The following is a 14,601-nucleotide window of genomic DNA, read 5'->3' as shown; positions in this document are numbered from 1 at the left end:
TTAACACCTACTGAAACAATGACAAGGTATTAATTTAAAAAACAATGAGGACAATGTAAACGTGGCGGTTATATTTTTTTCAAGCAATTTCCTGCAAGCGGATTGTGCCAGCTTTAGGATGCAATAAAAAGTGCTGTAATTCTCCAGTACTAAACAATCATCTTTCCAGAATTAGATGCAGCAATTGTTATCTGGTTGATGCTAAGAGAGCTAAGCTTTTACCTAGAGATAAAATCTCAAAGCTCTCCTGACTGCACAGGTTTGGGGAGTTTCCCCACCACTGAAAGAATTTGCCAGTCAATTGAGATATTGGATGGGTTAGGGGAACAAAGGGAGTGAAGGCACCCACTTCATTGTGAAAATCAGATTGCAATAGTCCCCTTGTAGAACATACTGTAATGTCCCACTCTTCAGGATCCCACTAAGTGCTGAGACCGGGATGGCGAGAAGGAAGGTGCCTCCATAGAGTCTCTTCCTACATTATTTCCCCCTTCTTGGTTTCCTCTGCAAGGAAGGGAGTTGGGGAGGGTATTCCATTTAGCTGCTCAGACATCCCCTTTTCATTCCAGCTTGCCATGCTCAGCTGCTTTCTCCAACATTCCCACATGCCTACCTGCTCTGCCCGGCTGGAGGTTTTATACAGAGGTTCTTTAGGTGAGACTCCGGCATTGCAGAGGGTTGGACTGGATGACCCTTGGGACCCCATCCAACTTTACAATTCTGTGATTTTATGTCCCACCTGCCATCACACCGTCTGATGCTGTAATGGTCCAGAGATTGGCAATCCCCTATGGCTGAAAGCAGATACCAAATCTATAGGTGTTGTCGGAACCTGATGTCAAGGTTCCTGAGCCATGGGGGGGCAGGTATTTTCCTAATACCCTGCAATCATAATCTGACGCCCTTCTTCATGCGCTCCCTCCAGGAGAGGGGCCATGAGAAGTCTGGAGGGTGGCAGCATGAGACGGGGTCTTTTCTGCGGTGGCTTCCCATTTGTGGAAAACTCTCCCCAGGCACCTACATATTATGTAACCAGGTATTTGGTGGATTAGACTACTTGGGTGGGAAGGTTTCAAAACAACGGCCATGATGTTTCATAATGTGAAAAGAAAAAGGAATAAATTCTAAACTCTGCCTGTAACTTCCATAAATATATACTGAAGTAAGCAAAACAGTTTACTGATCAAAACCACATATAGCTTCTCTGTACTAATATGTAAACATCTTTATCTTCCAAATTCTACATATGGATCCATATTTGTAAAGTTAAAAGTAGTCATTCATGTTTATAAATTCTCATTTTAAAAAAGTCTGTCTGCAATTGCCTCCTGTTTATCAGTCATAATCCTTGACTCCCACCAACATTTATATACTGCACTTAAACTTAATTTAAATGTTAATTTCTGGCAAGCAGAGTGCTTTGCCTGAGATCTTTAAGAGTTCTCTTCATAATAATCCAAGCTCTGAATAGAGAGATGCAGGCAGCAGCACTATTTGCACTTATAAGAATGATATGATGTGGTTATTTTGCAGAAATGTTCAAGGCTGGTTTTGGTATACACAGCACCAATTCAACATTTCTGCCTATCTGGGTTACACTTAAATTATGTTAGTAAGAACTGACCCATCAGTTTATCTGATTTTGAATAAGCTAGTTTGGGCCTCTGTAAAAGTCCTTCTGGAGTTTTTATGGTTTTTAGCCAAGCTGTTTGCTGGGCATGTTGCCATTATATTTTTGTATTGCTGTGGTTGGAAATGCTTTCTATTTTACTCCTTTGGCATTTTTGTATTTTTTTGTATTTTGTATTTTTTAATTTTAAGAAGCTGTGTTACATTTTTATTGCTTATATCGTTGCTTGCCACCTGGGAAAGACAACAAGAAAGAATGGAAGAATGATGAGTTTTTAAATTTCCTAATGTACATTCCTGACCTCTGTTTTGGCTTTACCGGTAATTTCCCTCTTGCTAGGCCTAGCAAACTGAACTATTGCTCTCTCTCCCTTCTTCAACCTCACAAGCCCCCTCTTCTGGCCAGGTCTCATTTTAGACCTTGTACTGCCTGTGTACTACAATTGCGACAGACCCCCATCTTTGCAGCCTGTTCTTCAAAGCCATTGTTTCAAGATGCTGGTAGCTCTCAGGAACCACTTCCCACAATGCCACTCAAATGTGCGACAGTATCTTCCTTCATTTCCTGGGACTGTTGCCTCCTCCTGCCCAGGAAGTCCTTGTGGAAGGACGTGTGGATCCAGAATTGGCCTCCACAGTCACCTACGGACTCATTGTTAAAACTGTGTTTAGGGAAGACAATCTTATTCAGCTATGAGTGATCGCCAAAGATAGTTTACTACTCATCTTAGGGCCTTCCCACATTTACCACTTACAGTGGTATAGTTGTAGTCTGAGCCAACATTTTAAAGAGGGAATTTGCAGTTGGTAGTCTGCAGCTTTGGTCCAACGTTGCTGTTATTACAGAGTTAGTGTAACGCTGCTGTTGTTACAGAGTTAGTGCGACGTTACCCTTTTCATGCTAATGGCAGGTTGTGCCCAAATTCAGAAAAGTTCCGTGGCTGTAGTGACATCCCTTGGAGGCCACATTTAGACTCTGGGCCCTGTTTTACATATTGGTGGATGATAAACAGCATATGATGCAAGGGGCAGAGAATCATAAATGAAAGCATGTCTATAGGATAAAATTAACAGGAAACATTCAAGATAAATCAGCTCTCAGAAACTTTTGTAAACAGGAGTCTATAGTACAGGATTTAAAGGGGAAGAAAAAGCAACTCCATTTTTTCTTCTTCTAAAAATACATAGCAGGAACTATTGCAAAAATTATTGTAATTTTTGTGTGCTTACGGGCACATCCACGTATTTGGAAGCTGCCTTCACCTGAAAGAGAAAAATAGCCAACTTTAGATTATGCTTTTGAGCTATACAAAAGAACACAAACAGGGAAGCAAAATAGGACAACTTAGCAGTATTACTAAAAAATAAAAATGCAGTAAGTGTTAGACCAATTCAATGTACATGGCACTGAAGGATAGATTCTAATTAAGCATACTGAACCACTTAGAAGATAAAACCTAACTAACTATAGGCCACTTGCTAATCTCCCTTTCCTGAGCAAGGTTGTGGAGTGAGTGATCGCAGACCAGATCCAGGCGCTTTTGTAAGAAACTTGACTTTCTGGATCCATTTCAATGGGAGTTTAGGCCCTGTTTTGGCACAGAAACTGCTTTGGCCGGCCTGTATTATAACCTCTGTTGAGAGAGAGAGACAAGGGAAACAGGTCCCTGTTAATTCTTCTTGATCTTTCAGCGGCTTTCGATAGAATCAACCATGTCATCCTTCTGGAGCAACTGTCTGAACTAGGGGTGGGTGGCACTGCTTTGCAGTGGTTCCAGTCCTACTTGGATGGTTGTTCCCAAAGGGTGTTGCTTGGGGAATGCTTTTCAGCCCCTTCGAACCTTCAACGTGGGGTTCCACAGGGCTCAATCCTATCCCCTACATTGTTTAACATCTACATGAAACCTCTGGGTGGGGTTTCCCAGAGGTTTGGAATACATTGTCAGCAGTTTGTTGATGACACTCAGCTCTGTTTCTCCTTTATATCTGCAGGTGAGGCAGTGGAAGTGCTGGACCCATGTCTTGCCTCAGTAATGGACTGGAAGAGAGCCAACAAACAAACTCAATCTAAATAAGACTGACACACTGTTAGTGGGTGGTTCCCTAGACCAGATGGGTGGGAATCGCCTGCTCTTGATGGGTTACGCTTCCTCTGAAGGAACAGGTTTGTAGCTTGGGGATACTCCTGGATCCTTTGCTGTTGCTCGAGGCTCAGGTGGCCTCAGTGCCTTCCATCAGCTTCAGCTGGTGGCCCAGCTACGCCCCTATCTGAACAAGGATAGCCTAATTACTGTTGCCTATGCTCTGGTAACCGCAAGGTTAGATTACTGCAACGCGTTATATGTGGGGCTGAGTCTGAAGACAGTTCAGAAACTTCAGCTAGTGTAGAATTCAGTGGCCAGGTTGCTCACCGGGGCAAGACAGTTCGATCACATTACACTGACCCTGGTCCGACTGCACTGGCTACCATTTAGTTTCCGGGCCCAATTCAAAGTGCTAGTTTTGACCTATAAAGCCTTAAACGGCTCAGGACCACAAAATACCTCAAGGGCCACCTCTTTCCATATGAACCTACCCGGACCCTGAGATCATCTTCTGAGGCCCTTCTTCCTGTGCCTCCTTCTTGAGGAGTCCAGAGGGTGGCAACATGAGAACGGGCCTTCTCTGCAGTGGCTCCCCATCTGTGGAATGCTCTCCCCAGGGAAGTTCACCTGGCGCCTTCATTATACACCTTAAGGCGCCAGGCAAAACTTTCCTTTTTTGACCAGGCCTTTGGTTGATTTGATTGGCATCCTATGCCCTTTTAAAATGTGGGTTTTTTGATGTGTGTGTGTGTGTGTTATTGGGTTGTTGTTTGTATTTTGATTATATATTTTGTGGTTTTATATCTTGATTTTATTCTGTGAATCACCCTGAGACCTCTGGGTATAGGGCGATATATAAATTCATTAATGATAATGATAATAATGATAATAATGATAATAATAATAATAATAATAATATTTTAAGATAAATATTTGGTACATGCTTTAAGAAAAATTCCAGAAATACAGAACAGAGTACTAGATGAATCACAAAGGATTTGTTTCAGAAATAAAAGCTTGTCCCTGTGGCTTCAGTGGGACGCTTCCTTTCTTATTGCTCTGTTGGGTTTGGAGCTTCTGCAGTGTCTCCCCATCCTGGGCTGCCAAAGTACAGTGGTGCCCCGCAAGACGAACGCCTCGCAAGACGGAAAACCCGCTAGACGAAAGGGTTTTCTGTTTTGGAGGCGCTTCGCAAAACGAATTCCCCTATGGGGTTGCTTCGCAAGACGAAAAAATCTTGCGTCCCCCCACGGGTTTTTTCCGCTTTTTCTGTCCTTTTCTTAAGCCGCTAAGCCGCTTATCAGCTGTTCCGCTGATAAGCCGCTTAACAGCTGATTGCTGGAAGCCGCTTGACAGCTGTAGCGCTAATCCGCTAAGCTGTCAATGGGCTTGCTTCGCAAGACGAAAAAACCGCTAGATGAAGAGAATCGCGGAACGAATTCTTTTCGTATAGCGAGGCACCACTGTAATACGAGAAGCCCCATGTCAGATTGGGTGAAGGTCATACTGCACCTCCATCCATGTGGCCTGGAGCTTCTCACAGAACACTGGTGGCAGAGGAATGGCTACTAGCCATGATGGCTGTGCTTTGCCTCCACAGTCAGAGAACGGATGCTTCTGAATATCAGTTGTTGGAAACCGGAGGAGGTGAGAGGGCTCTTTTTGTGCTCAGGTCCTGCTAGTGGGCTTCCCATAGGCATCTGGTTAACCACTGTGAGAACAGGATGCTGGACCAGATGGGCCATTGGCTGGATCCAACAGGCTCTTATGTTTTAATGCATTGCAATGACTCCCACCCAGTACTAGTTTTCTAGAAAACGAACGCTTCCCTTGTTCTGTCATAATGACAATGGTGCCCACCTGAGAGGTGCCGAAAATGAGTTCCAGCGGATAAAGAGCCCTGCTCCCATCCCACCAGAATAATGTAAGAAAGGGCCTCTGGCTGGTATGGAGTTGGGAACAATGACTTATGGGCATTTGGTATTGCAATCATGCCTTCAGCATTATTAATGTCAAAAGCTCTTCCTTCCTTTCTGTGGCCCTTCTCGGTAGGCAATGTAAAAGCAAATGGGTTATCTCTGCAGCTGGCAACAGAATGTGTTGTTGTTGTTGGAGGGGGGGGGGGGAGTCCATGAATTTCCGAGTTAACATATCTAACGGAATGGTTTCCAGATGGACAGAGAGACCCTTTTGCAAAGGTACCATAATGCATCCCATCTGCAGGGCTGAGAATGTCTATAGCAAGCATGTATCTAATTAGAATAAATCACTGATCAGCACCCTTGTTTGGGTTCTAAATGCTCACCTGCTTCTAAATATTTCTAAAGCTTACAGGTAAAATAGCCTAAATATTATACACACACGCAGGCACACACCTGCATCTTGCAATGAATAAATTACATGTTCCAGTTGGGAAATGCATCGTTTGAGACTGCAAAGGAAGGAACCACTAAATAGGACCACTAAAATCAAGCCACATGCAGTTAAAAGGTATTGGGGGGTGGGGAAATCACTGTCACACACCTATTTTAAAAATACCCTATTCAGGGAAAGTTAGAATTAAGAAGGCATAATTTATAAATTGAGATGCAGGTGGTGCTGTGGTCTAAATCACAGAGCTTAGGGCTTGCCGATCAGAAGGTCGGCGGTTCAAATCCCCATGAAGGGGTGAGCTCCCGTTGTTTGGTCCCAGCTCCTAGCAGTTCGAATGCACATCAAGTGAAAGTAGATAAATAGGTACCACTCCAGCCGGAAGGTAAACGGCATTTCCGTGCGCTGCTCTGGTTCGCCAGAAGCAGCTTAGTCATGCTGGCCACTTGACCCAGAAGCTGTCTGCGGACAAACGATGACTCCCTCGGCCTATAGAGTGAGATGAGTGCATAACCCCAGAGTTGTCTGCGACTGGACCTAATGGACCTACCTTTCTTTACCTTTAATTTATAAATTACCATGGACTTTGAATTCCAAAAGGATTTAAGGTGAACCTTTGGATGGGCTCTGCACTTTGCCACCATCCCTCCCTTCTCCTCTAATATCAATGGAAAACCCAGAATGTAGTGGATATTTATGAAATTCTGATCCCCCTGGGAATCTTGCTCCCTTGCCTAAAAAAAGTAGTCAAGTACCTACTGCTGTGCCTTATAGCACATTATGCTGGATGTGAATGTGCATTGGAACACATACCAATGCTATGTTACTCTTCGATATCCCCCACCGTCCCTGCCTAGGCTGTGTGTCCAGCTGCCACTTATTATTTCCCCCTGACAAAAAAGTAAATTGGACAGACTCGAACATCAGGAAGGTTCGAGATCATTGTCTCCACCACTGGGATAATCAAACCTGGCAGGTGACTGCAGCATGGTACAGGTGCATCAGTGGGCGAGCCAGAATGGCTCCACTAAACAAGCCACACAGCACCGACCGACCCTCCCTACCACCTTGCCCCTCCCATTCAATGGTATTGACTCCGCTGCCAGGAGGCCAGGTGCAGGGGTGCCAACGTGAATGGAATATTGTGGGAGCCCAGGTAAGCCCTGCCCCACACATGATGCAGTGCACACACCCCATTTGAATGGCATTGCCTTTTTCTGGGGGGAGGGCAAGCCCCTCAAATATTTTATTGGAGGGGGGCAAACCCCCCATGGTCGCTAGGAGCTGGCTCCTATGGCCAAGTGCATAGCAACCACTCCTGAAGCTAAGGCATATGGCTTTTGATATGGAAGGTATGATGTAGTGATCGTGACCAGAAGCCATTGACAGCCTCATCCTCCATGAATTTACCTAAACCCTTTGAAAGACATTCATGCTGGTGGCTGTCAGTACATCCCGAGAAAGCAAATTCCATGCTTTAACTATGTGCTGTGCGAAGAAGTACTTTTTTTTTTGTCCCGAATGTTTCAACATTCAGCTTCATTTGGTGGCCCCGAGTTCTAGTTTTATGAGAGGCCTATTCCATTTCTTCTCACAATGCTTGCAAACTACAAACTTCTCCTTTGTTTGAAATGTAAAAGCCCCAAATGTTGTAACCTTCCCAACCTCATGATCACTCTGGTTGCCTTTTCCTGTAACTTTCCCCATTCTGCAACATCACTTTTGAGTTAAGGTTGTAACTAGAGCTCTTCACCCAACTCAAAAGTGTGGTCACACCACAGATTTGCATTATGATATTGGCAGCTTTATTCTCAATCATTTCCCTAATGATCCCTAGCATGGAATTTGCGTTTTTAAAGTGACTAAACTTAGCAGAGGAAGGAGAGCAGGAGAGAGGCCTGTCTCCCCCACAGAGACAGCACATGCAGTATTGCTTTCCTCAATACATTCTTTCTGTGTCACCCCTGTGAGGAACAAGGGCCCAGTTATGTCACCCCTTGCCTTCAGAGCTGGCAGCCTCTAACCATTTTTCAAACACCTTCTGTTTTGGAGTGTTCCTTCAACTTCCTCTTCTCTCCCCTCTCCCTGAAGAAGAAGAGTTTGGATTTGATATCCCGCTTTATCACTACCTGAAGGAGTCTCCAAGCAGCTAACATTCTCCTTTCCCTTCCTCCCCCACAACAAACACTCTGTGAGGTGAGTGAGGCTGAGAGACTTCAGAGAAGTGTGACTGGCCCAAGGTCACCCAGCAGCTGCATGTGGAAGAGTGGGGATGTGAACCCGGTTCACCAGATTATGAGTCCACCGCTCTTAACCACTACACCACACTGAGAGTCCTCTGGGCAACCACAGTTGCCAGCCCTGGTCTTTGAGCTGCTCCCCCTGTCCCAAAGAGAGGTGCCTCCTCACACTGCTCCACAGGGGCCTGGAAAGCACCCCCTGGCCAGTCCCAGAGGCACCATCTGCCTGGGGAGCTTGTAGCCAGGGCTGCTGCAACAAACAGCTGTGCAAGCCTTTGGGAGGCAGAGATGTGACAGGGCATCAGAGGAGGGATGGAAGGAAAGAAAGAGGGACAGAGACCAGTGTTGTTTGCGACACCCCTGACTATCATTCAAGGCACCCCAGGGTGCTACAGCACAGTGGTTGAAAAACACTGCCTTAGAGGTTCCTAAACCGCAACAAAGAGCAAAACGGCAGCACTGTTATTTGAGTGATACACAGTAGGCTGGGGCTCAATGTACTTGTGTACTTCAACTCAATGTACTTCAACACTTTAGTTGAAGACACTATCCCTCCCCTCCCGTCTCTCTTTCTCTCTCTCTTCATTCAATTTATATCTGCCTCCCTTCCTCTCAAAGGAGTCCAGCGCTTCAAATACATCAACAACAATAGCATCAAAGACATTCTGAAAGCATTTTAAAACGTTCAAAAAAACTGTGAATCGCATTCTAATCTAGGATAGCGGACACTAAATGAAGGTTAAGTAGCAACAACCATAAAAACAGTAACTGTTTGTTTGAGGACATACTGTAGCTGAGAACAATTTGTATATCTTAAAAACTAATGGAAATAATCTACAAAAAAGTAATAACTTAGTTACTGTTATCTCACTGACATTAAGGTATTTGTAGACACAGCAAAGGAAGAGAGTAATACAATATGTGTTTTGCTACTGTAACAAAACTAGAAGCAGAGAAAATATTAGAGACCAGAAATAAGAAGTCATGGAACCGCGGCAAAATAAAAGGAATATTTCCCGCAATTGAGATATAATATGGCAATGACTCAGTCTGTCTTCCACATTGCCTTCTCACAAAACAAGCTTAAGCTTCTCCCCCCCCCAAAAAAAACAACAGCCAGCCAACCACAACTGCTTGTTTTTCTTTAGTGTAAAACTTGGCTACATACATTGCAATTTTCATGCTGCCGGATGTTGTGTGATCTCTTTGCTAGGCTGCGGCTCATCAGGAATTATGTGACTTTTCCCATGAAATTTCTCAGTTTATGACAAAAATTTGTGCCGAACAAAAATAAGATTGCCAGTAACCTGTCCCGGGGGTGAAATACACTCTCTAGTTTTAATTAATGTAGCAGTAATTCATTCCCCACTCTCTTGTTCAAAGCGAAGAGATGCTTCAGATGAAATGAATCTTGAGCAGCTGTCATCAGCTTGGTTGCAATTCCTTTCTTTAGGCAGAGATACCCGCCTAATGACTGGACTTCCAGGTCCAAGAAACACTATTGACTGTAGAAAACATCTTTCTCCAGCTCCTTGACTAAATGTAGAATGATGTTCCATTAAGGGGGGAGGAATCCAAAGAATATTTTATAATGATGTGGTTAGTGAGAATGCTATTAAGACAACTGATGCATTAATTTTAAGCTGAATTTCACAGCAAGAATTGAAAATGAGGGTATCCTACTAGGTGATAAAACGGCTTGTCATAAGACCCCTGGTGACATGTCATTTTCTAAGCAAGTGGACAATGTTTGATAAAAGGAGTTGGTAGAAGGCTGGGTGTTTGGAGATTTTTTTATAATAATAATAAAAAAATCTGACAATGCTATTTGAAATGATTTGTTTGTATAGTGAAAGGAGAAGCAAATGGACTATAATAAGAACAATGCTTCTTGTTATTCTGCATTAAGGATGATGCTACAGACTTAGAGAATTATGCTACCCTGCTGATGCTTCTTTTAGGCATAGTGTTGTAAGCATACGGGATACCTCCCCAAAGCTCTGTAATATTTGGCCCAGTCTGGATGCTCAGTTCTTGCCTTGCTAAGCTACAGTCTAGCAGCTGGGAGCAAACAACAACACCAAACCTTTCTTTCTCGCCCTGTCCCCTTGCCCCTTCCTTTCTTGGTGCTTACAACCTAGTTTAATTAAACCAGTTAGTAACACCTGTGTTTGAAATAAGGAGCTATGGTTTAATACCAGAAGATTAATATTCAAGTTCTAGTTTAAGATCCTTGTTAGCGAACGTATTCATCTGAGGCTGTGTACACACAATACCTTTAAAGCACTTTCAAAACACATTCTTTCCTTCAAAAAATTGTGAGCACCAGAGCCCATAAGGCAAGGCAACCACCTCAGACGGCAATATCCACAGGAGCAACAGAGCTCAAAGCAGATCAATAAGAGCATGTCTATCATAGAATAAGAGAAGTTAGGAAGTGGTAAAGTTCCCCGCATGTTGTTGGCTGCCTGGCTGAGTTAGTAGTTTATTGTTTGTGATGTTGCATGGGAAAGGTATCCAACTTGCTTGGAAAGCTGTACTTAAAACTTTCCTGGTTTGGATGTCACAGGAAACTGTGGTTTAACAAACCATTATACCTTCCTCAAAGCTCAGTTTGTGAGGGGAGGAAGGCAAGGGGAGGGGGGTGGGGAGAGTGAACACCATGCTCATGTTTCATCGGAAATGTTTACACCTAAACCAAGTCTATATCTCTGCCTTTGAACCCCATTATAGTTAATTGCCCTGATCCAGCAGTTTATTAAAGGGACAGAAATTCTGATCTATATACAGACCTCCTCCATACATCAACATGGGAACAAAGGAGAATAGGAAGCTGCCTTATACTAAGTCTGACCATTGGTTCATCTAGCTTAGTATTGTATATTCTGATTGGCAGAGTCTCTCGATGGTTTCAGATAGGGAACTCTCCCAGCCCTGCCTGGAGATGTCTGGGATTGAACATGGGGTTTTCTGCATCTGGTAGGCCACTGTGAGAACAGGATGTTGGACTGGATGGGTATATAAAAGTAGAGAAATAGATAATGAACACTTCCCTCTCCGACTTTCATCTTGCCTTTAGGGCAGCAGACATGGTTCTTCCTTTAATCCGCACAACAGCTCTGTGAGGTAGGTCAATCTGAGAGATGGCAGCTAGTCCAAGGTCACCCAGTAAATTTGGCCACTGAGATGGATTCACACTCAGGTTCCGTTCCTCCTCCCTGACTAGCCACCGTAACACACTGGCTTTTAGTTGGCAGGGTTCTGGAAAGGTATACAGCCTCCTTTATTATTTTGGTACTTCTTAATATACTCATTATATTTATGTGCTCTTTTTCACCCATCATGGAACTCAAGGCGGCATTTATACAGTTCCCAGGAACTGCTTTTCCACTGGAACACTGACCAAACCCATACCTGCTGGGCTTCAGCAAGACGGTTGTTATCAGATAACTTCAGACCATGCAAGATGTTTCCTTGTGGTTTTAACCAGAACCATCCTTCAGTCCATAAACTATGAACATTGAATTGAAAAGTGCGAGGAGCAAAAAACAGGGACAATTGGGTGGTTGGATGAAGAAGGCAACTTACAGTAAATGACAGGAAAGAAGAAAACAACGTCCCTTCGTCGTATCTGGATAGTTTGGCCAAGACTCCTTCCAGAATTGTGACAAACTGGAGGAACAAAAGGACATATACTTCAGTTGTAAGAATAATCAAATCACCCTGATTACAACTGAGCAAATCAGTATTAAGTCTATCGGAGTAAAAAGGGATTTCAAAGTGTATCAACCAGCTTCTAGCTACGTAGATTGCTTGTAGAGATATGACACTTCAATGACGAAATAAAGAACTCTATCCTCTAATTAGCAGGGAGGAAAGTCATTGAAGATTAAGAAAAGTCAAGTTGTATGTGTGTGGGGTAATCTAGTTGACTATTCTGGAGTAAAGAGCTGATATTGTCTATAACTAAACATTTGTCCTAAATTAGCATGGTGTCATGGAATACATTAATAAAGAGAATCAAGTATAGCCACTGACTTATTTTTCTTTTGGCATCACCAAGCTTATTAGCTATTATTAATAATAATATAAGTAACTGGAAAGCAGTTGCTTTCAAAGGACAAGCATATCAATGAAAATGTTCAATCCTTTCTTGCTTCCGCCTAAAACAATTTCATCTTCAAATGTTTAGGAGGTTTCTAATTTGGTTTTCTGTTTTGGCAACAAAATTATGCACAAGGAAGAAAATCCCTCTTCTGAGATTCCCTTGCATTTTCAATGTTTGTTGATCAAAAGCAAAAAAAATAAAAATAAAGCGAAGCTCCTTTGTGTTGTGTGTGTGTATATCACATGTTCATTAAAGCTCTTTCAGCTGCTCTCTGCCTGCTATATTGGTCATTCTGTGTAGAGAAAGGCAGTTATGTTGGTGCCGTACATTGCAGAAGCTAATGAGAGTGCAACTCCCAAGCATAAGGTGCAAGAAATATGTTACTCCTCGAGAGTAATACCAAATGGAGAACAGCTGGTAGGTCCTTGATGGAGACCCAGAATGGCACGTGTTGTCCCATATGTTCTACAGGTCCTTGTAATTATTTTGTGATCCTTATAGTCCTCCCCTGGTTTGCCTAATTGAAGTTAAAATAAATGCAAGCATGGTGCATTTATTTAATTTATTTGAAACATTTATACAAAGTGTTACAAGGATCACAGGCAGAAGTCTGTGTTGCAAGATGCATTTTAGTCTGGAAATGGAAAACTAGATGAAGCAGTACTATTGATAAATGGCTGCCATTGCCAAACAATATGCCATATATATGAGAATGCTTCTGAGTTCCTTGTATTTTGCATTACACCCTTCCTGACAGTTCAAAGTGATTGACAATCACAACATTTTAAAAAGCCACAAGAACTATAAGGATTAAAACCACATAAAGCACCCTCCTAAAAACTTTGGAACCTACCACCCAGAGATAAGATGGAACCAAAACAAATTACGTTTGGCCAAGTGTTGGGGTTTGACCCAATCTAGCTGCTTTCTGCTCTAGTGCAAGTGCGTGTGATGGAAAGCTCAGTAGAGGACCTGGAAAGAGGGAATGTGGACCCATAGAGGTAAACTTATAGTCCTAGGACTCTCCCTGCAAACTGGCAATGAACGGCTATGACCAATCAGTCCAGATAATGTGATCAAGTTCAGAAAACAAGAGCTTTGCAGTCTTCGTCTTGAACTGCACTTTGTAAGTTCAGCACCCCTGTGTTGCTTCGTACAGAACTGCAATCACGAAATGTTCCGTCTGTCGAGACTGAGTGATGTATGATCTCTCCTGTGAGAAACAACAAACCACCCAAACTTCTTAATGTGTCACATTTTAATGGAAATGCTGTTTAAAAAAGGGAGAGAGGAAAAAGAGAGAGTGATGTTAACAGTGAATCGGTTCACCTGAAGCTGAAGGTTACCTTTGCAACTAGGAGCGTTATCATTTCCTTGACGGTTTCTTCAATTAGTTCATCTATTTTTGAGTGATACTGGTGCTAAGGAGGGGGAAGAAGATGGAGGCAAAATATTATTAGCATAAATCATTGGTAACAAACACTTCTGTCTAGTTTGTTGTTGTATCGGCTGTGATATTTAAATGTTGATCGACACGTGCTCTAGTGTAGTGGGCAGTAATGGATTGATAAAATGCGTTTTTCTTTTTTCTTTTCTTTTTTTTAAACCAAGAAGCCTCTGATAGGATTTCATGAATCATGGTCAAATCCTAGCTTCAGTTCCATGCATGCAGCTGAGCCGACATTAATGAGAGTCAAATGCATGCAGCAGAGGACAAAATCTGGCATCTTTTTTTTGCTATATGCAAATCATGATAAAAGTGGGCAGTGGTAGGAGAGCGCTTTACATCTGTTCTTAGTTCTGATTGATCCAAAGTGTTGCAATTAAGGCATTCACATTCTTTAAGGTTTTAAACGACTCCTGAAACACAGCCCACGCTGAAAAAGCAACATAGCAGCTGTCTCCTGGTGCACAGCAAATCTGCTGTTGGTCAGAGCGAACGTACAGAGGAGTCGAGTTTAGGCAGACAGGCTGCATTGGGTATAAAGGGTCGCCCACTTCCAGAAAGCCAAGTGGAATTTAATGTTTAGACTCCACTCTTGGCGAAACAAATTAGCTAAGGATGTAAAGTTCCAAATGCAAGTGCTTGTTAAGCACCTGAGTGAATTGGAGCCTTTATGACCAAGTGTAAAAATGATTGAGACATGGGTGTTCTGACTCATGCAAAAGA

At 43.0% G+C, this 14,601-nt stretch overlaps 1 protein-coding gene across 12 annotated transcripts in view; it reads right to left on the bottom strand.

The window, feature by feature from the left end:
* Positions 1–14,601, bottom strand: part of CADPS (calcium dependent secretion activator) — a 337,182-nt gene that overhangs the window by 44,651 nt on the left and 277,930 nt on the right. For all 12 annotated transcript variants that reach the window (XM_081901352.1, XM_081901356.1, XM_081901361.1 and 9 more), the window contains 3 exons: positions 13,778–13,852; positions 11,912–11,995; positions 2,860–2,892 (listed from right to left, as the gene is read on the bottom strand). In XM_081901352.1, coding sequence (XP_081757478.1) covers positions 2,860–2,892; positions 11,912–11,995; positions 13,778–13,852 — 192 coding nt within the window. The remainder of the gene's footprint in view (positions 1–2,859; positions 2,893–11,911; positions 11,996–13,777; positions 13,853–14,601) is intronic.

Source organism: Podarcis melisellensis (genome assembly GCF_964234715.1).
Source record: "Podarcis melisellensis genome assembly, chromosome: 2".
Classification (NCBI taxonomy): domain Eukaryota; kingdom Metazoa; phylum Chordata; class Lepidosauria; order Squamata; family Lacertidae; genus Podarcis; species Podarcis melisellensis.
Note: the sequence above shows the minus strand (reverse complement) of the source record. Positions and strands in the feature narration are given on the sequence as shown.